The sequence below is a fragment of the Meles meles genome, chromosome 10 (assembly GCF_922984935.1).
Source record: "Meles meles chromosome 10, mMelMel3.1 paternal haplotype, whole genome shotgun sequence".
Taxonomy (NCBI): domain Eukaryota; kingdom Metazoa; phylum Chordata; class Mammalia; order Carnivora; family Mustelidae; genus Meles; species Meles meles.
In genome coordinates, this window is record NC_060075.1 from 13,021,609 (window position 1) to 13,044,372 (window position 22,764).

Here is a 22,764-nt window from a genome sequence, read left to right on the forward strand (position 1 = left end):
TACAGGAGGTGGTCAGGGCTCTCCTCCACGCCTGCCTTCAGGGCCGGGCTGCCAAGGCTCTCTCTGAGCTGTGCTGCGCGTGTCCTTCCCGTGGACGCCGTGCGCCAGGACCAGGGCAAGAACAAGGCCGTAAACGAGAAGGAAGATTGTTCTCACAGGAAATAGCCTGAAGCAAGAAAGCAAAATTCCCACCAGGGATCACGGATTTCAAAAGGAATAAGAATATTAATCTCTTAAATATCCTTCCCCAATCTTATGTCTCGTGGTTTCACTGGACGGATCAGAACTGCTAAATACACACGTGCTGGCCGCCCGCTCATCAAGGAGGAAGCCAGGCAGCTTGGGTGCCGGTCCCTTACAATCTGTCAGAAAACCGCCATGGTTCGGGACTCGCCTGGCTCCCGGAGAAACTGTCCCGCGCCCCTCTGTGGGCACCAGGGAGTGGGGGCTCCTTTTGCAGGTTGGGACGCACCTGTTTTGGGGCAGCAAAGCACAGCTTTTAACACCCCTGAAGAACAGAACTGAACAGGTAAGCCTTGTTTTTAGTGATCTTTCTTCATATGCTTTTTTTTTTTAAGATTTTATTTATTTATTTGACAGAGATCACAAGTAGGCAGAGAGGCAGGCAGAGAGAGAGGAGGAAGCAGGCTCCCCGCGGAGCGGAGAGCCCGATGCGGGACTCGATCCCAAGACCCTGGGATCATGACCTGAGCCAAAGGCAGAGGCTTTAACCCACTGAGCCACCCAGGCGCCCCTTCATATGCTCTTTGTAGCTGCTTTATAATCCTTTTACGCATTGGTCTTCATTCTCCAGGGGATTCATATGGCCCGAAAACTGATCTGTCTGGGGAATGAGCTTGTGGCCAAGGCCTGTGAGTTCTGCTTCCCCTTTCCCCACTTCACTCCATGCTCCCTCTTGATAAAAAGAAAGGCCCATAGCTCATTCATTCTGGGCACTGCCCTCTGGAGTATGGAAACCTCAGGGGCTACCAAACAGGAAAATCCTGATGGTGGTATTAAAAATGAATGATAAAGCCTGACTTACAAATCCTTAGCCAATCAGGTACTTTCCAGTTCTCTTTCAACAAACAAAAGGAAGCTCTAATGAAGTCCTTAAGTTAAAAGGGCTGTATGACATGAGAATTCTTTCTCTTGTCTAACTTAGGTGCTTCGATCTATAAAAAATGAAATAAGGAATATAAATGATGTTGAGTCCTGTTTTAATCTTAACTGTAAATAATGTTCTTGGACTCATTAAGGTAAAGAGCATTCTAAAAGTGTTTTTAATTATCAAAAATTTGCAGCATTGTTTTCATCAGTATAGTTAATCCTGTACTAAGTTAACACTAAAATATTATTTCCACTTATATTTTTGTTGGCAAGAAAATAGGACAAGTGATAAAATTTCAGGCCTGAAAATAGATTACATTATGATAGCATTCTTTCATGAACACAGAATGGAAATACCAAAGAACCTATTGGTTTATTTTTGTTAATGGAGAGTAAGTATCAAATTGTTCTACATTTAAATTGTACCAAATATGTTTAAAAGAGTGATATAACAGTTTTATTTTAAAATAATATTTACATGACACCAGGAAACACATACTTTGGCAATTCTTAAGTTGACATCTAGAAGGGGGATACATGATCTTTCAAAATGCTCTTGGGGGTGCATAAGCATAATAGTGGGGGGTATGCTTTACAACAGTGAACCGGTGAGACTGGGGGACCTCTTGGAGTAGAAGCACCTGGGGGAGGGTGCCTGCTTTTTATAAATGCAGATTCCTGGGCTCCATTCCCAGACTGAGTAACCAGGTTTGGGGGGAGCCCCAAGCCTGTCAGTTTTTAACATGCATCCCAGGTGGTTCTCATGCAAACCCATAGTTAAGCACTACAAAAAAAAATAATACAAACTAGCCTTTTACAGTTTCTTAGTGAAGGCTGAAGACAAAAACCCCTCCCAGGTCAATTGAGTGTAGAACTGAAACAAGCTTAATTTGAATGAGCTCAGAAAGTAGCAGCACCCATGGAGAAGCCTAGAAAAAGCACGGCAGTGGAGCAGGCAGGCACCCGCACCCCCTCAAGTCCCGGGAGCGAGACCAGGGAGGCCTGGACTGTGGCTGCACACGTGGGGACCAAGGAAGTCTAGCCCTTTCCCAGCCTGCACAGGTGGGCCTCTCCGGACCCTCCGGAGCAAACCACTGAAGGAGGGAGCAGGGGCGCGGCCAAGGCTGAGCATGCGCTAGCGGGAAGCTCGGACTGGGGGAAGCACTGCGAGGGCAGGGTACTCGCCATGGAGGTGCCCCGGGATCCTGGGACGACACTGCGGGGACAGGGGAGGCTTCTGGTCCCATCGGCGGCCTAAAGTGCAGCGTGGGGGCGGCCGGCTCCCCACCTTGATGACTCACGGGGCCGCGCTGGGCAGCATCTGTTCCCTCTTCCTGGGATCGCAGAAGAACTGCAGCTTCCTGGGGAGCAGCTTCACCTCCACAGGCATCGCCTCGTACTCCTCACTGTCGATGCCGAAAGAGCCCCCCGTTCCCTGTGGAGAAGAGACGGGGGTCAGCTTCTCTCGCCTCCCAGTATTTGAGGATTTGAGAAACAAGGCCATGATTTTAAAATATTTACTAAGGGACGCCTGGGTGACTCAGTGAGTTAAAGCCTTTGCCTTCGGCTCGGGTCATGATCCCGGGGTCCTGGGATCGAGCCCCGCATCGGGCTCTCTGCTCAGCGGGGAGCCTGCTTCCCTTCCTCTCTTTCTGCCTGCCTCTCGGCCTACTTGCGATCTCTGTCAAATAAATAAAATCTTTAAAAAAAGATATTTACTAAAATACAGGGGTCCTGCCACACCTTCCAGGAATTCCTAAAATACAGTGTTCTAGGACCTCAGGAAAGCCGTGATGTCCGCTTGCTCTTTTCATGGTGCTTCTTTAGGACTTACTAGGCTTTATCCCTCAAGTACAGCAACATTACTGTTACAGATTCTGTAAAACCTTCCCTAATTCATGCATCTCGTTCAACAGTGGCTATGTTGAAACGACAGTGCCACCCACTGCGGGAACAGCGTGTTCTACCCACAATCCTGAGTACCGTGGGATGATGGGCCCCGAGTGCGCAGACGCCACCTGCGGGAACTTCCTCCTGAGCTGTGACTTCTAGGATGATTACACAATTTAGACTACATTCCTAACATTTTCCCCACTGTATTCCAAGCTTGGCATTTTCTAATACAGGAGACCTCAGTGCCATCCCCAAAACTGTTTCCAGGTCCTTTATTAAAAAAAAAAAAAAAAAAAGGGAAGGTAAGCTCCGCTGAGAGTATCTGCCAACTAGAGAATTCTGTGTGACTTAAAGCACAGTAACCCCTGCATAATGGACATGCAGGAAAATAAAGGCCAGGAGATGTAAAGATCACCGTACAGAACCGTGCTGACCGAAGCCAGAAGTCTTCAGGAGTCCCCAGCTCAGCCCCGGACTCCAAAGGAGGTCCTCTCATCTCAAGTATCCCTTAACGACACCCAGAGCCTGGCCAAGTGCTCAGCCCATACTAGGCATCCAGACATGAGGGTCTGTTTCTAGAAAGGAAGACGGGCCAAGAACGAACCTGACGCTGTGGGACGGGGGCCCCTGCTCACCTCGGGAAGCAGCAGAGTGCACTGGCTGGCCTGGAGACACTCGGTACCGGCCGCACGCAGCCCGGGATCCCTCACCTTTCTGCTGCTGTCGGTACAGGAGAAAGCATGTTCAGACACCAGGCTGGCGACTGCACGCGACCCCAGGAGCATAGCGAGCTCCTTTGTTGAGCTTAAACAGATGGACTCACGCTATGCTGAACCATGGGATTTTGTGAATAACTTTCCCACAGTGATTCTTGCTTAGCAGTGAGATAGGTATTCCAGAGTAAGGAGGTTAACTTGCTGTAGAGAACTGCGTGTGAAGACAAGACTGAGTGATTCTGTACCTAATTCTTGGGTCATTAAAAATCCTGAATTTAGAAATTAGACTGAAATGAAATTTTTTTTAGGGAAAGTACTAAACTTGTGTTAGCTGGTACTTGTGAGTCTATCATTGCTTGAAGGAGAAAACATTTTTTAAAGTAGACATTTCAAATACATGATTCTCTATAGTCATATTAACAGTCTGCTTAGCATACTGCTATCTCTGCCTTATAGTAACCCTATCAGACTACACACACACACACACACACACACACACACACACTCCCTCCCTCTCTCATGCACATATATCCTTGGAAGCCAGTCACGGTCAACGGGAAGAGGAAAAGCTAATCCAATTAAATGATAACATTAATTCTTTAGTATATGAAGCTTCAGAGTTTTCTAGAGTAACCTCACAATGTTCTAGTCCCACATCCAGAGGAAACAGCCAGTACTCAATCTCACTTCCTGTGGAGACCAAAGGAAGCTGTGTTCCTGCTGCCAAAGATGAGGACAGCAGTGGTGCAGAGCCTCTGATTCACCTGAATTGAGCAACAGCATCGGTTTTCTATTTTGGGATGTCAGTTTTATGGAGGAGATTTGAGTACAGCTGGCCCTGTGGGCCAGACTCTCAATTAAGACAGTGTGTGGCTTCTAGACACTCTCTAGGAGAAGAGAAAGGTTTCCCTTTCTTCCTTCTACTACAGAAACAGCAAGGAAATCAAAGGCTGCAGAATCAGCTCTTCAGCATGTGAAGAATTTGTACCAAAGGCAAGAACACGACAAAGCAGAGACATTCTGCGCGGGCGCTGGTGCGGATAATGGAGTAGCCATGGAGACCGGGCTAGGGCAGCAGCGATGTCTGCTCCTTTCGTGGGCACAAGAGGGAGCTCGGAGACAAAGCAGGACGCACCATGGCTGAGCAGATTCCCAAGGTGCCATGGCAACCTGTGGGCTCAGAGGCTGTGCTGAAGCAGCCGGGTGGGGCTTAGAACATTCTTAACCAATAAACCTCCGGCAGAGGCCGGGCTTCACAAATCAGACAGGACTGGGGGATATTTTTTAGTGGAAAAGGGGAAAAGCCTGGAGACTGTGCAAAGTGCTCCATACCTCTGCGGGTTTTCCATTACTGCCCTGGAAGGAGGACAAGGTCAGGTGAGGTGCTTCCCTGCGAGACTTTCCCACACCTTCTCTCATTTGAGACTCCGAACCAAGCCCGAGGTAGTTCGATGTGATCCCGGCATTCCGTTCCACAGAGGAAAGGAGCCAGAGAATTTACCGATCTGTCCAAGTCGTGAGGCCAGCATGTGGCGGGACAGAGATGTGTAGCCAGCAACTCTGACCCTGAGCCAAGGTTTTGGACACTGGGCCGTGCTCCCAGGGATCCTTCATCTCCTTGGGAAGGCAGCCTGCCCCTACACTCTGATTTTCCCAAAACTGACAGGGAAGGCCGAAGTAGGAGAGGTACGTCCTACATGTCAACCCAAACACTTGCAGGAAAGAGGCGACACAGTCCCCGAACCACACCAGTCCTCCGCTGGGTCTGACTTCATGGGGCTCTGCACAGCAGGTGCTGGAGCGCCGACGACTCGGCGCGCGTCTCCTCCGACCGCGGCCCACTTACCCTATGGTTATGAAGTCTCCTTTGCTGACCGTGTCGGGCTCAATGCAGATGTTCATGAAGTCCTCTTTGCTCTGCAAGGTCAAGGAGACGGACATTAATACTCCCCATTTTGGCTCATGCAGTCTGTTGTCCTCCTTCAGCCTCTGAGGTTCGTATCTCAAAGCTATTTATTATACAGAGACCTTCACTTTTAGTAACTTAATCCTGAAAATGTATATATATATATTTTTTTTTTTTTTTTTTTAACATTAAGACCCTTACTGAAGTACAATTTACATACCATAGAACTCATCCCTACCCAGATAAGCTAAACAAAAACTCAGGTTTGTCAGAACTCCGACTAGGAGGTTAGGGAAGTTCTGACAATAACCATCACAGCTATTGTGGTCTCTGGGGTCCCCTCCCCGTGGGTCAAGTTCCAGCCCATCTACCCGGCCTCCATCTTCACTGTGCGTCAGCATCACACCACACCCGTGGGACCAGCTTCTTGCTATGCACAGCCCAAGTATGTGCGGGTTTTTTGTTTTTTTTTTTTAAATCTATTTATTTGAAAAAAGAGAGTGTGTGCAAGTGAGGGGAGGGGCAGAGGGAAAGAATCTTCAAGCCGACTCCCCACTGAGCGCAGAGCCTGACATGCGGCTAGATCCCATGACCCAAGAGATCAAGACCTGAGCCGAAACCAAGAGTCAGATGCTTCAAGGAGTCACCCAGGTGCCCCCCAAGTGTGCGTTTTCAAAAACGTGCAGTTTTGATATGCAACCAGAGGCGAAGAGCAGCAGTCCCTTTCTGCCATGGTGATAGTTTAAAGACTTCTCATTACCACGCAGCAAAAGGTCTAGAAGAACTGAGCTCCTAGGCAGTGGCTATAAAACCAGACCTGGTTCTTGGGCCACTCCCCCCAGTTCTCTCCCAGTCAGTGGCTAGCAGTTCGAACCAGGCTCGCTCTCAATCAAAACCCACACTTCTGTGCCTGCTTCAAACACAGGTATTGTTTCTTCTTGGACAGGTGCAAAATCTGTTGCCCCAGGATAATCCATGAGCTGCTGGGAGCAGACAGCCTCTGCCTAAGATTAAAGAGCACCACCGAAGCACAGCTTTCTCCCTCGCCCGGGAATTACAGAACACAGAGGCGATGACTCGGCTCTCAGCTCACTTTTTATGCAACAACTTAGTGTCGACCACCATAAATTCTTCTACGTGCTTGGGTTACTCCGATGAACTGAAAAACTAAGTATTTCTGCTTACCAAGAATTTGTCTTCTACTGGGAATAAACCAAAAAATAAAATCTAACCATAATAAAGTAATGAGTTACAGGATATATTAGAAGCATGTTAGAAGCACAGAAACAGTAAATTATAGAGAGAAACAATCGGTAAATTATAAAGTATATTAGAACATAAGTATATTAGAAGTATATGAGCATTTATTAGAAAAATGACAGGATAAAAAACACAAGAAACACCAGATGATGTGGGTGGTTAGGAGTGACGTTTTTAAAGACAGGGTCTGGGTGAGCCTCATCGAGAAACAGCTCTGAGCAGACCTGAGGGAGGTGAGAGAATGAGCAAGGTGGGTACCCAGGGCTGTGGTTCTCCAACGTGAGCAAGTATCACCTGGAGGGCCTGTTAAAACTCAGACCCCGGCCCCGTGCTCAGAATTGATGGTTCAGTAGATCTGGGGTGAGTGAGGCCCAAGAACGTCCATTTCTAACAAGTTCCCAAGGACTAAAACCACTGGCCTGGGGAAGGGCGATCCACACAGAGGGAACTGCCAGGGAAGGGCTGTGTGGAGGAAGCGTGCCTGACACGGGAAAGAACAGCAAGGAAGCCGGGGTGCCCGGAGCAGAGCGAGAGGAGGCGGCGTTGGGAGACAAAGTCAGAGCAGAGGGCAGGCTGGAGCCTGAGGGTCTGTCGACCATTACAAGGCTGTGCAGCTGAGTGAAATGAGGAGCCAGGAGAAGACTCCAAGCAGAGAAAATATGATCTGGCTCCATTTCAACAGGACCTCTCTGGCTGTTGCAGTTAGAGAATTGGAGGGGTGGGCATTCAGGAATCCATGCAACCACCCAGGTATAAAAGACATCCGTGGCTTGGAACAGTTAGCAGGGATGTTGTGTTAAGCGCTGACAGTATTTAGAAGGTGAAGCCAAGATTAGGCGTGAGGGGGGGACAGGGCAGCTGCAAGAGGTCTGGCCTGAACAAGTGCATGCACGGAATTACAGCCACCAGCCGAGGGGCACGCTGGAGGGAGCACGGCTGTCACAGGTGGAAGGGAAGGCCAGCCGCTCAGGCTAGGACACGCAGAGACTGAAAGGTGTATTAGCCACCTGGGAGGAGAAGGTGAGTAGACAGTTGTACATAGAAGTCTAGTGAATAGGCCAAGTGCAGAAATCAACGTATGCTACTGACCAATTTACATGAGACGACTATCTCAAAAGATGCTAGAAAGAAAGTTGATAAAATTAAATACCCATTCATGATACAAACTCTTTGTAGATTAGGAACAGAAGGAAACTTCCTTATTCTTATAAATGGTATCTGTAAAAAAATCCCACCAAACTCAAGAACATAGCAATGAAACCACATATATACATACATACATATATGTAATATATATATACACACGCACATATATATGTGTGTGTGTGTGTGTATATATATAAAAGGTTTTATTTATTTGTCAGAGAGAAAGAGAGCAATAGAGCACAAGCAGGGGGAGCAGCAGGCAGAGGGAGAAGCCGGCTCCCCGCTGAGCAATGAGCCCAATGTGGGATCATGACCTGAGGCAAAGGCAGATGCTTAACCAACTGAGCCACCTGGGGGCCCTCACAATGAAACCAGCAGGAGTCCGACAACAATGCTATCGCTGCTCCTACTGAACACTGGACTGAGGTCCTGGCCAAGGCAGTAAGGTGAGAGAAAAGATTAGAAAGCTAAGTATTTGAAAGGAAAAACAAAACTTGCACTATTTGCAGCTGATATGACTGAATCTATACAAAATCCAAAGGAATCCATAAATTAGTAAGAATTTAGTTATAAGGTTGTTGATTCAGTATCAGTATTAAAAAAAATCAACTACATGTCTGTCCATCTAAATCAAATATTTAAAAACAAAAAATTTTTTTAAGTTTTTTTTTTAAATATTTTATTTATTTGACAGAGAGAAATCACAACTAGGCAGAGACGCAGGCAGAGAGAGAGGAGGAAGCAGGCCCCCTGCAGAGCAGAGGGCCCGATGCGGGGCTCGATCCCAGGACCCTGGGATCATGACCTGAGCCGAAGGCAGAGGCTTTAACCCACTGAGCCACCCAGGCGCCCCTAAAAACAAAATTTTAAGGGATACCATCTATAATCCTATAAAAAATTAAGATAACCAGGAACGTATCCAGCATATCCATAAAACCTCCCTGAAAGGCATTAGCAGCCTAATGAAGAGCTGTGTCGCATTCATACAACAGAGGAGTCAATATTAGAGAAGTGTCATTTTTCCTCCAATTGATCTACAAGTTCAGTGTAATCCTGTGATCAATATAACAGATTTTTTTAAAGATTTTATTTATTTAACAGAGAGAGATCACAAGTAGGCGGGGGGCAGGGTGGGGAGGAGAAGCAGGTTTCCCCGTGAGCAGAGAGCCAGACGCAGGGCTCAATCCCAGAACCCTGAGATCATGACCTGAGCCGAAGGCAGACGCTTAACCCATTGAGCCACCCAGGCACCCCAAATAACAGATTTTTATACGGAACTTCATAAAATAAACCTTCTAAGGGATTTATAGAGGCCAAAGAGCCAAGAATAGCCAGAGACTCTTAAAGAAGAAAAACAGAGGGGACTCATTGTAAAATGAAGATAATCAAAAGCAGCACAGTACTAATACAGGTTTAGACAAACGGAGCAGCTGAAGAGAGAACCTACAAACAGGCCCAAGGGACACCAGCTCTCACTGTAGAATAGGGGCTTACTTCAGTAAACGGTGCTTGGACAAGTGGCTTTCTCTGGGCAAAGATTATAAAATTGGAGCCTTACCTCCATCGTTCACAGAACTCAATTATAGGTGCAAGTGTTTCTTTTTAAAGAAAAAGAGAATCGTGTAATGCATATCATACCAGCCTGGGTTTTAACATCTTTCCATGTCACTAAAGAGAGAACGTCTTAAATGAATGTACCAGAATGGATTTCATCAGTCCCCCGGTTCATTTGTTTCGCATATTTTGCTATTATAAATACAGTGAACAGAGCTGTACAAGAGATCCTAATTTTCACACATTCCACACCCCTTGAAGCCTCTTTGACTCTGAATGTACTTTTATAAACGATAAACGAGTTTGGAGCTATCACATGGCAGCTTCATTGTCTTTGAATATTTTACTGCATTTGCTTTTATTTTTAAAGAGGTGTGGAAACAGAAAACGAACGTGCTGCTCCTCGTGATAAGCAGCACAGAATCTTACGCTCTCATAATTGGCACCAAGATTAAAAGCGCTCGGCACTCTGCACGTGGCTAATCTGGGGCCACAATCACAGCCTCGACCCAACTCCGTCCGTTTTTGGTATTCCGTCATCAGAGAAAAGAGCCATGTTAAACAGCGAGAACAAAATACTAGAAATACCTATTATCAGAGACAAGGTATAAAAGCAATGTATAGTTAGAAATTTTATCCTCCTTTTTGAAATTCCTCTAGCATAGAATCTGTTTTTTTCAACCTTAATACCTCCATTTTCACCAGTCTTTGCTGAATTCCATTATGTAAAAAATAAGGGAACGGCTACACTATGTATGTGCGTACATCTGATTATTCCTGTAGGACAGACTCCTAGAAATAGAAGCACATCCTTGGCCCTAGTAAGTCTTTTTTAGATGCTTTGGAGAGACCAGCAAGACACCGAGAAAGGGTGTCGTAACTCAGATCCGGCAGGACTGCATGAGTGCCCATTTCCCCATGCACACCAACACGGCACAACCCAGCATGCTTGATTTAGGACATTTCGTTGTTCTTTTAAATTTGCATTTCTTCGATCTGAACACTCTTCCTGTCTCCTGACCTATTACACGCATATAGAAGTCATGTCTTCCTGGTAATGCCGTTGTAAGAATTACAGGAGTTGGCACGATGTAAAGTTCTCAGGGCAGCGCCTGGCAGAAAGGACGTATTCAGCAAATAGAAGCTCTTTTTCCAAGTTATGTTTTTTGTGAATTTCTGGTTTTGCCCATGCCTGTTACTTAAAGGAGTCCTTTGCCTACTTCTTAAGAGTTTGTTGGGGGGCTTGGCGGGCTCTGAGCCAGTATATCTTTTCCCAGATACCAAAAGCTTTGTTAAGAAAAAAGGCCCGCTCACCGTAAGGAAAGCTATTAACTCCTGCTCCAGCACATTCTTTTTTCCCAATTTGTCATTAAAGTTTTTGTTCCTAGTTTCTTCAATTGTAAATGCATCGATATGATTTTTGCCTTAGACGCCATGCTTAGAAAGGCCTGGTCCTCCCCACGTTTATACTGAGAATCACCTCCATTTCACTCTATGTTCACGAATTTCCTAATTTAACTCTTCAGTCCAACTGGGAGGTGAACTGTGTTATCCACATGTTTTACAAAGGACATGTGTTACTTTCCTAATTAGAAAACAACTCGCTCTTCCAATAAACATCAGAGTCAGACTCCTGGGCGCATGCGCACGCTCACCACCACATTCAAGTCCACTTGCAGTTTCCAGACGGACAGGTCAAGTGTGCGGGACTACGTGGTCTGCATAAAACCCCACATCGTAATGCGTCCACAGGTCAGGGTAGCTTTCCTATTAGCATTTTCGCGAATACAAACTACTCAGGTATCTTCTACAGCGCAGTTCAGGAAACTCTGGACAGCCACGAAGTCAGAGGCAACGACCGACTCTGCGGTCAGGGCACGAGAGCAGCCCCAGACAGCGTGCAGGTGAATGAATGTGGCTGTTCCAATAAAACTTTTCTTATGGATATTGAAACCTGCATTTCATACTCTTTCTGCGTATCACAAAATACTCTCTTGATTTTCTCACAGTCATTTAAAAACATAACATCAATTCTTAGTTTGTGTGCCACCTAAACAAAAACAGGGGGCAGACCAATTTTGTCAACTTCTGCTGTATTTCAACATTTTTTTAGCATCTGGTCAACAAGCGCACCATCCAGAACTTTCTGCACTGACGGCAACGTTTTGTATCTGGGATGGCAACTGTTTTCCAGTGCGGCAGCTGCTCGCCACATATGGCTAATGGGCACCTGAAGTGAGTGCTAGATTTTATCTGACTCAAAGAGCCACGGGTCTAGCAGCCACCGTACTGGACCATGCGTGTCAGCAGAGTGGACTCTATGTATATGAGTATGTGTACTTTTTTTTCTCCTGGGGACCTAAATCCATATATTTAATATAGTCACAAAAATAGTGATATTCACTCAAGTAAAAGTTCCACAATGTTTTATTCCTGAGACAAAAGGGAGCAGGCTAACTTTTTGTTTCTCTTCCCTCAAGTCTCAGAAAGCCTGGTGGCTATGAAGCACGGCCCAAAATACTGGCTCAGAGCCCGCCAAGCTTAAGCCTCCCGCCTCACTCCACTGTTTCTTCCCATTGCTATTATTCCTTAAACCACACCATACGCTCTTTCCCCTGCTCCTTTCTTCTCTCCCCAAAGAGGCTAAAATAAAAATACCCAATTAGTGGAAGGGCAGGTGGCCTTTGCCACTTTTCCCAGATACCAAAAGCTTTGCTAATGAAAAAGGCCCGCTCACCGTCAGGTCAAGGTGACTGTTCCGCGTTGTGATGGACAGTTCGATGGTGGACAGCTGCACTTCTTTCCAGACCTTGGGGCTCACCTCTTGGGAAAGGGCTGTGTGGGGGCATTAGATTCGGGTCAGTTTCTTCCGCTAACATTTCCCCACTCCCCCACCAACGGTGAGCTGCCGGCGCTCAGCCCGGCCACCCAAGCCCGCCTGCGGACTCTGCCTTAGTTTGCTTTATTGTCTAGCTTCTTACACGCAGGAGGAGGAGCCAGGCTCCCAGTTAAGTCTCTATACCCAAACATCCCTGCCAAAGCCAGCACGACGACATAAAGGTCAGTGCCAGCAAGAGGGAGCCATGGTCTATCACCAACGATGCAGGCTGTTCCCATGCATCGGACAGTGGTGGTTTGGGTCCTGCTCTGTGGCCCTTGAAAGGCCTCTCCTGCATGAGGCAAGTGGCTCACACGGATCTGGGGGCCCAAACCAACCAGGGCTCTGCACCCAGCATGCGGCTCACCGTCCTGCGGCTGCGCCCAGTAGGACGCGAGCCTGCGTAATATTCTCCTGTACAAAGAGGGCCGAGGAGGGTTCTCTTCTGCTGCACTGGGAGGTCTCTCTGTAGGTCCCGTGTACGAGATGGATGCTTGATGTGTCTGAGGCCACTCCTTTTAATGTGAAGAGAGAAAAACTTGTCATGTGCACCGAAGTCCAGACTCAGGGAGGAGCTCTGCAAAGGTTAGTCATCCACCTCTACCTGCCTGCAAGTGAATTAATCATCTCATGGAACAGAATTAGCTCCACTCTGGAGCACGGACTCCTCGATTTCTTTTCCTACTGAAGGCTGGTCTTGAAAACCATGAACTTGGTGATGGCTGCCTTACTGCTCTCGCATACACAGAGCACCAAGTAGACTAACCACTGTTTATAGTTGTCCAAAAAAAAAAAAAAAAAAAAAATTGGTACGAATGAAGAGAGAATCATCCCATAATAAATTTATCTTTGGTTTATAGATGGTGACACAAAAATGAAATGCATCAAATACCTTCTTCCCTTCCGGAATCCTATTCCACTCGGAGCCCAGAATGGCTTAGGCTAGCCCCATGATTGAGCCAAGGCTTCAAAGACCATTATTCTCAGACTCTAGATTGTCTGTCTTCTCCTTCCTGACATCAATCCAGTCTCATCAGTGTCCACAGGAATAATTAAAACACTCCCTAGTCACTCAGCCCCTGATGTCCTCTCTAACCACCCAGCCACCCATTTCCATGGCCACATCCTAGTCCTTCCTATTACCTAGAACTATTCCATCCTGGAAATCTAAAAGCTTGATGCCCTACTCTCTAACCACGTCCCATATTCTTCTGTTCTTCTGACTGATTCTTTGTGTTCAGTGTGTCTCTCAGGGTGACCCACTCCCCTGTTCTCAGGTTTCCATGCGGTAAATGACAAAGAAGTAACAATTCTGGCTCCTCTCTCTCTCTTTCCCTCCATCCCCCAAAGTGGCTGTCCTGGGGACTCACTGCTTCCTCATGCAGTTGGCTTCCCATGGCAGTGTCTGCTCTAAAGGAGACGTTTTAAAGGGATGAATTCAATTCAGAGTATCTGGAAATCTGATTGTAACTGCATTATCTAAGCTATGTCCTTTAGTCCTGCTGACATTTAGAAAGCTGGTATTTTGATCTCCATCTGCCTGGTTCCTGCATTTTCTTTCATAACTTGGTTCAAACTCAGAAGAGTAAGAGAAGGGTGTTATATTTTGGCCCCTGAAGATGCAACCCCACATCAGATTTCCAATCCCACTGAGAATTCCAGCCCCTGACCACACCACTCTCCTTCAGTGCCCAATTAACAGCTGATTACTTTAAGTCACTCGTTTCCCCATCACTGTTGGTCCTCCTGTGTCTTTGGTGTTGCATCATGTGCCCTGAAAAGCCCCTATTCTGGATCAATCCTGTCACTAGCTATCTGTATCGCACGTTGTGGCCCCATGTTATTAGAGGGGCAACCGATACTCCGGGTCAGTACACCTGACCCGGTACGACAAATTCTTGGTCTCGGGTCTTCAGTACCACTCGATAATCCTTCCAAAGCTCCCTATTTTCATCTCTCTTCAAAATTCCCCACCACTACCACCCACCTCATTTTCAACAGATCACCTTGCTCCCCATGCTTCAGTGAGACCATCAGGACGTCAGGGAGAACTGCCTAACTCTCTATAAATTTGTTTGCACCTGGACCTCTGCTCTAGTTTTCTCCTTTCTCAAGGAAAAAGGCGCCCTTCCTCTGTCCAAGGCTGACCCAGCACTGTGGGCCCCACGCCCTCCCCCCTGCGCCCGGGCTTTGCCCACTCAGTCTTGCTCAGCATCTCCTTGTCTCTCACCTCTTTCCTTTCATCTTGGCTTTTGTTTCAGGGTAGAAAGACACAGCCCCCTCTCCAATCAATGAAAACAGCACTCAGCTGGTCCCGTTTCTCACTAGCTTTGGCCTTTTCTATCTCCTTCCTTTCGAAGTGAGGCCCCCTGAAGGAGCGCCCCAGCCCTGCTGTCCGTGTGCTTAATCTACCTTTATGCCCTAACTTCCGTCCATGGGGCTCAGCCCCTCTACTTGGGAGGTGAGCAAACCTTCAGAGGCTGCTGAGTGCAGCGGGCACCTTCCTGTCCTGATTTAGGCTCTGTGCTGCCGCTTCCTGACGCTCTGGCTCCCGCTGGCTAGCAGGTCTGTCTCTCTCAGAGGCACTCACAGGGACCACCCCTTCCCCTCAGGCTTCACGGGCAGCTCTGTGGCTCTTCAAATGCTTCCATTCCTCCGGACTATCCCTGGCCTGTCCGCGCCATGTGCCAGACTGAAAATTGCATCTTTCTTCACACACGTGATCCTATTCTAATCTTGTCAGTGTTCTTGAAAAACTCTAGATTGCAAACTAGTCGGGACCTCATCACCTCTCCCCTGGCTTACTTGAACAATCTTCTATCTGGGGCTCTTACCTTAAATGCCCACAGGCAATCTCTTGTCTACACTGCTGACATAACTTTTCTGAAATGCAGATCCGCTCATGTCTCTCCCCGGCTAAGACTCAGTAATTCCCCAACGCTGCCATGGTCAAAGTCAGCTGCCACATCCAACCTGCCACGACCCCCCTTGCCACCCCTCCAACCCTCCCCTTCCTGCCATTTTGTTGCCGGGCCACGTGACATCACGGCCACTTCACAAGTCCTGGCTCCTCTGCCTGGAATGCCCTTTTGTCGTCCTGCGTAGATTCAGTGTTCCCTGCCCTGGGAAGGCTGCTGCCCCCGAGGCAGATACGAATGCCCCCCCCCCATCTGCTCCCACCTTATCTTTCCATAGGCTCTCCCAGCACTTGCCACGCCCCTGCTTTACTGGACCCTCACACTCCCCAAACACGGATCCTCCTTGAGGGCAGGAACCCGCCTTACCTGACTTTGTATTCCAAGCAGATAGCAGGGCTGTCCACACTAGATATTTAATAACCGTTTGCTGAAGAAATGCTGGGAAGCATTACACTCTCCCTGACGTGACAGCTTACACGCGCAGCCACTCTGCTCTCCCGAACCGCACCCCCACTCCACCACTGAAATATCCCTTCAGCAAGAGTAACAATGCATTTTACTAAAACGGTCTGCCTTCAGTGTAGAAAGGCATTGCCCTCCAAGTTCATGTTCATAATCATGTAAATTGGCCACCTCCAGTACTTAGGGGATTTATTTTTTACATTTCTTTAACACAACAAGAATTTATTTAGAAGGCAAGGGGAGCTGCTTTCCAAATGTTTTACAGTGGACATGCATCACTTTTACAATTAGAAAAACACTTGACGCTCTGAATATTAACATCAGAACCAATATTTTCACAACAAACTTGATCTGCCAATTTTCAGACTGACTTGCCAACTTTTGAACATACTGCTTTGATTTGCATAAAAGCTGAACACGGGATGTCATCCACAGATAAGGATGACTTTGCTATTAGCATTTTCATTAATATACACCATTCAGCTTTTCTCTATAACATTTGTCAGTGGACAGGCTATAGTAGCAGCGCCTGATGGAATGTTCTCTGACGCTAGAAATAGTCCCTATTTGTACTGTCTAAGACAGTAACCACTACCCGTATTTTTGCTAGCACAATTTGAAACCTACTCTATTATACACAAGCCTGTTCAATTACATACATTCGGATGCAAATCTCCAATTCATGTCCAGATACTAATGCAGACACCCTTACAAACAACTGATGAGCTATAGGCATTCTACTCCAGGTTTGTCTGGCAAGTGTGAGTGAATAAGCAAAAGGAAGTGGAATATCAAAGAGAAATTAACTATGGGTTTGGTAAGGGAAGGAACGAGCCGGTAGATGAGGGGTGAGGGCTTATGTAACAGGAATGCTTCCTGCATTCGTTTCTGAGTAAATATCCCCCATTTGGAACATGTCATATGTATCTGTAGCAGGGAATTTTTAAAAATCCAAACTGACACACCACAGAGTAACAACAAAGTAACACAGGGCAACTTTCTACACTGGAAATTGCATTTACCTTCAGAGTGCTGAAGAAGTGAGCTGCTTTGGCTTTTAGAGGCCCGAGATACCAGTATCTGAGAACGAGCAAGACAAAAACCTGATTAGAACATTAAGAGAACTCTGAAAGGGCTAGACATCATTCAAGAAGAACAGTATGCTAAAAGTGTCCCTCCGCTGCGGACACCCCACAGTCACCTCCAGTATGAGGGCTGGACTACGAACACACTACTCCCAGCTCTGGAGGCCTGGGGATTGTGCTTTAGCAGAAAAAAGTAAGGACAGTTAAGTTTTTCATCTACATTTCAATGTCGTGTCAAGCAGTGCGTAATGAGTTACACAGTGGAGAGACCCTTGCAATTTACAAGAAATACATAATCAGCATCTCCCTCTCTGAATTCACAGGTATCACTGTAATATATACTCTCAACCACAGAATACAGCAGAGTCTACATTCAAAAGGGCAGTGAGTGGAGGACGATGAAGCCACAGTGAGATGCAGATGCTGGGTGGTCTGGTGTGTGACTCACATGCGAAGCGACTGGATCCTGTCTACCATGCTCTCTCACACACAGATGCGCACGCGCGCACACACACACACCACTTAAAATCTGTAAATCAGCCTAACTTCACATTACTCGTGTTATGCAGCTTCCAAACGGGAAATGTTAAATCTGGGAACGAAGAGTGTCTACTGCACACTGCTAAATACATAAAAGCTAGTGTAGAGAGAAAGAAGCCTAACGGGAACTAGAAAAGTGACATAAAATAGGTTCCTCTCAAAATTTATCTCTGTCTCCTACCAGCTCATCTTAAGGGCTCCCTATTTGATTCTACTCAAAGTGCATTTATTTAGCATTTACTATGTATATGAAGGAAAAAGAAGTAAAAGCATAAAACTCCTGCCTTTGAAGGCTTATAATTTGAGACAATAAAGCCCAAAAAAGTAACAGAAAACAATAAATGGTTGTGTGTGTGTGTGTGTGTATATCAGTGTTAATGATATATAAATATATAGAAATATAACATGGTATACAAATATACATATATTTGTATATATATGTGTGTGTATGTATATATCAGTGCTAACTGATATATAAATATATAGAAATATAACATATGATATACATATATATATTTGTATATATATGTGTGTGTGTGTGTATATATATATATGTATGTATGTGTGTGTGTGTGTTTATATATCGTGATTTATTGGTGAGGAGAGTCAAGGGACAAGAAATCACTACGGACTGAAAATCATCCAGGCAACCAGGCCTGCACAAGAGCAAAGTAAGGGCATGGAATTTAGAAAGATAACCGGTTTAGATTTAGACCCACGGAAGAGGGAAAGAAGTCATTCTAGGCGAGAGGAGTAGCTAAGGCACAGGAAACACTGAGAACAGTAGCCACAGCAAAGACTTAAAAGTAAAGATACATAACTGTGGAATTAGGGTTGATGACAGATCAAGTTGGGCCTCGAATGCCAGAATAAGGGGGTTAGATAGAATCCAATGAGCAATGTGGAGCGGTCCTAAGTATTATTCAGGATCATACTGTGATGCTATACTAATGAGGGCCTTGATCATCTGATTTTTTCTAAGCTTATGCCATAATTTGTTTCATTTCCCAGCTAGCCAGAGAGAAAGGCAGTTTATTCCTAACTATCCATAGTTCCACTCATCTCTACCAATGACACTATGCCTGTACCTAATGGCCAGCTAGGAAATCATTTCTCGCATGCCCACTGTTTCTCCTACGGCACACAGAGGAACTCCGTGGAAGGTCCCAGTCAAGGTGTTAGATAATCACCACCAAAATTTTAAAATTCACTGTTCAAAAAAATCAATCAAAAGAGGGGCAAGCGAGTGAGACCCTCCTAAAGGGGCCGACCTATGCTAGTGCTCAGTTGTTGATTAACACATTTCACAAAGCAATTTGTTCTCACCAGACATTTTCAGGGAAAACAAAGCAATTACTCTTGGCGAGTTGCTGGTATTCCAGATCACAGTAAAACATAAGGTGATTTGTTGGGTTGCCTGAGTGGCTCAGTTGGGTATGCATCTGCCTTTGGCTCAGGTCATGATCGCAGGGTCCTGGTATCAAGCCCTGCTGTGGGCTCCCAGTCTGCTGCTCCCTCTGCCCTCACCTCCTCTCCCCACTTGTGCACCCTCATTCGCTCTTATCTCTCTCAAATGAATAAGATCTTTAATAAAATAAAATAACACCATATGGTGATTTGTGGAATCAAGGTAATCACGGCCAACTTACAAATAAAAACAATGTGAAATGCTCAACAACACGCGTGTAAAACAATACAGCAACTCCCTCTCTGGCATTCCACTCTCGAGAACCTCATTAGCAGGATAACAAAGTGAGACAAGTAAGAAATTTCCATAAAGAAAGTGTGCAGGAAAGCTTATGAGGGGCAAGAGGCGTCTTCTTCATAAAAGCTGTGAGACTGATCATAGTTAATTTAAACCATACTAAAATCATAAGCTGACGTTAGAAGAAAAAAAGAGAGAGAGAGAGAGAGAGAAAGCACTACCCACCAGACACAGAGTCAGCGCCCCCTCGGGAAGCCTGCACCTGCCCCACCCTCCACTCGGAACAGAACACGCACAACCGCTTTCCAAGCCAACATTTTCATTCGGCACAGTGAACTCTCCGAACAGAAGTCCACTCCCACGGAAGTCAGCCACAGCCCTCTCCTCACTGCCTCGGACAGGCCCGTTTCTTCCAGCTCACAACACAGCCCGGCGTCGGCCTTTCTTTCTGTCTGCAGCCTGCGGTCTCTCGATCCACTAGGCTTTCAACAAGAACACCTCTCAGGGCCAGTCTCCCAGGGCTGGAAAAGCTCCATGAGGCTGGGCCACCTGCAGGGCTGGCCCCACAGGCTGCAGGACGCCAGGCAACTCCAGGCCAGCGGGAGCCTGCCTTGTGCTCAGACATCATGGCCAGAGACACGGATGCCATCTTGGCCACTTCACTGCCAGCGAGTGTGGAGGAAACGGCAAGTTTCCCTAGCCTTTCCGTGTGTCAGATCTAAACCTCTGTGTCTCTTATTCATAAGTAATTCAACCTGCAGGCCCATCCAATTTCATCCTAGATGACCACTGTATATTGAAACCGCAAAGACGGAAGCAGAAAAATATTTTTTAAAAAATCATCCCACATCAGTACAGTAATGCTTTACTTGCTAACTTCGACGCCAGCATCTCTGAAGGATCCCCATCGAAGGCCAGTCACCGCGAACACGGGCTGTTCCTTTTCACCCTGGAAGTTAAGTACATTCACCTTCAGTTAAGGATTACGGTTGCTTTGTACGCTCTACAGGTAAGTACCCAGCAAATGCTCAGAGCCTACTTTTCCTCAAACCAAATTCTAGAAAGGATGTTCAGAATCTCAGAAATTAACTGAGTCGTCAGTAAAAGGACCTGAGTAAACCACACTGTAAAATGAAATTAATTTTTCTGTAGTAGACCTCGTGACTCTGCTGGCCAGGAACACGTTACTGTGCTTCAGACTTGAATTACGAAGTGGCTGGCTACATGGCTCTTGGAGCAGTCAGTCACTGAGTCGGCCGGAGTTTCTCCTCTCTCAGAGACATGTCCAAGGCAAAGCTAATTGGAGCCTGCATTCTCTTTAGAGGTCCGAGAGCTCTCGAATCAGAGGAAAATCCTGGTACTCTAGAATGTTTTCTCCTGAGTATCTAAAACTACGGTCAGGTCGCTGTCATAACAAGTCAGAATAAAAAGTGATTCGGATTTAGTCCAATGCTTTCTGGTAAAATATCGCATTTTACAATCAGGGAGTTACTAATAAATCTATGAGTTAAGAAATAGATAAGAAAACATGCACAATCGAGCCACTGTCTTTAAGAGCTTGTACTTCATGATGGACCTTCCTTAAAGTATAAATATAGGTGTGTGTATGTGTATATAGATACAGATATAAGTCGTAAAAGGTCCTTTTCCCATAGCTCAGAATGACAGCCAAAGCCCAAGCCTCTGCCCGTATTCTACACAGAGCTGTCACAAGTGAGACACGCGACTCCCCAGAACTTGCTAAATGGGGGCAGAATCAGTTCGATTTCCATCAAGCCATCGTACAACCAGCATTGGTGGAAGATTAGGAACCGGAGGACCCTTGACACTGTCAAATGCTGGTCTAGAGAAAGGACGAGAAGTCTTCCCCTCCACCCCACTTCGATCCCACGACACCGAAACGGAGTGAAGGATTTGCAGGAGACTCATGCGCCGACGGGGCAGCTTACAAGGGAGGACACTGGCCTCTCGTCCTCAGCAAGAACCTGCTCAAGCAGCACGCGTGCTTTTCTGTCCCTGCGCCGACGTAAGCGAGGAGGAGGGAACGCGGGCGAGAGACGGTGGTGCACAGAGGTGCTGGTGAGGCACCTGGGCCCAGCACAGCAAGAATATGCTAGTGCCCTGGTGCCAAGGGGATGCTGTGGAACACAGCAGGGCCTGGAACCATCCTGATGGTAGAAAGCTCACCAGTTTTTCCATGAATTATCACTAATGAATACACATCCCATATTAGGGACTAGCGATACAAAAAGTATCTGCCCTCAAAGAGCTCCGGGTGCGACGAAAGCACAATGCAGCGGGTTCACATGATGCAGACAGGCGTCAAGGTTTATGAAAGCACAGAGCAGGTGTGACTGCATGCGGCTGGCAGGGAGAGGGGAAAGGAGACCGACGGTCAGGGAAATACAACATTTATAAACATGTAATGTTTGTAATAATAATATAAACATTTAATTTATAAACAATTTTTATAAAAAAAATTTAATACTACATTAAATTCTTTAAATTCTAAAGAATAAAATGCCTGGATTGAGGCAGGTTGAGAAGCATGGAGAGACAGAAAAGAGAGAAGAAAGGGTGGTCCAGCGTCAGGGAGAGAAGCAGCACCATGTGAGTTTGCAGTATCTACAGGAAATACGGGACTATTTCCCCTAGGTGTTCCAGAGAGACTAGGAAGTGTCACAGCTAGTAACAACAGTAATGACGGTAGAGGATTCCGTGATGAAAGGAGTCGAGAAATACCAGAACTCCTTGGTTTGAAACAAGTTTACTGCAGTTCTTCTTAGGATCTTTAATATGTTAATGTACATTATAAACTTCCAAAAGGAAAAATACACAGTTTCCCTGAATCGTTAACTACACCCCTTCTCTGGGAGGCATTCTGCATAACTAATACTCCTCGGGAAAGGCTGAGCTAAAACATGCACTGTCACACCACGTCCTGGTTTAGTAATCCAGCCTTACCAACTGCTGCACTAAAAATATTTCCTCTTCCTTTGGGGGGCGGAGGATAGGAATATTCTATCAAGATTAGCTGCAGACCCTTGTAAGCTCTGATTGATTTGGGGTGCTACTCCTAGCTAGGGGTGGGACTCTGAACAATAGGAAATGAGTGTAGAAAGATCTAGGGAAGCCCAGCTATCAGCCAGATGGGCAGAGTCCCAGGGTTCAGAAGAAGCGTGGGGGTCAGTAATGGAGAGACTAGTCCCTGTTGGGATGCACAAAAAAGATGAACAAGGGCAGGCAGACAGAGCAGAAGCCAACAGACAAAATACCACCGGATGTTAACCCGATGAAGGCCTGGGTGACAAGAGTATCAGATGGACAGGTCAGTAAACAAAAGCAGACACAAAAGACAGACACGCAGCCAGACTTTAACAGCAAAGATGATATATTGTCCCAAGTCATTGACCTCGTGGAAAGAGAAAATGGCCTAATGGTTTGCTAAAACAAAACAAGACAGAACAAAAAACTAACTCAGAATTCTGGTTGGAATAAAAGCTTAAGGGACAGTGAAAAGAAAACCATTCTGGTCAACTAGATAGGTAATTCTTAATTCCTAATCCAGGAATTTTAGGAAATCTAAATAAA

General features: G+C 46.3%; 1 protein-coding gene across 6 annotated transcripts in view; it reads right to left on the reverse strand.

The window, feature by feature from the left end:
• Positions 1-1,460: 1,460 nt before the first annotated feature.
• Positions 1,461-22,764, reverse strand: part of AGK (acylglycerol kinase) — a 74,567-nt gene continuing 53,263 nt past the window's right edge. For 4 of the 6 annotated variants that reach the window (XM_046021377.1, XM_046021375.1, XM_046021378.1 and 1 more), the window contains exons 10-16: positions 20,043-20,122; positions 16,866-16,923; positions 12,831-12,978; positions 12,323-12,420; positions 5,566-5,636; positions 3,639-3,723; positions 1,461-2,545 (exon numbers count right to left, since the gene is read on the reverse strand). In XM_046021377.1, the coding sequence (XP_045877333.1) occupies positions 2,408-2,545; positions 3,639-3,723; positions 5,566-5,636; positions 12,323-12,420; positions 12,831-12,978; positions 16,866-16,923; positions 20,043-20,122 (678 nt within the window). In that variant the 3' untranslated portion in view covers positions 1,461-2,407. The remainder of the gene's footprint in view (positions 2,546-3,638; positions 3,724-5,565; positions 5,637-12,322; positions 12,421-12,830; positions 12,979-16,865; positions 16,924-20,042; positions 20,123-22,764) is intronic. The other 2 variants (XM_046021379.1, XM_046021381.1) reach the window with 2 other exon arrangements.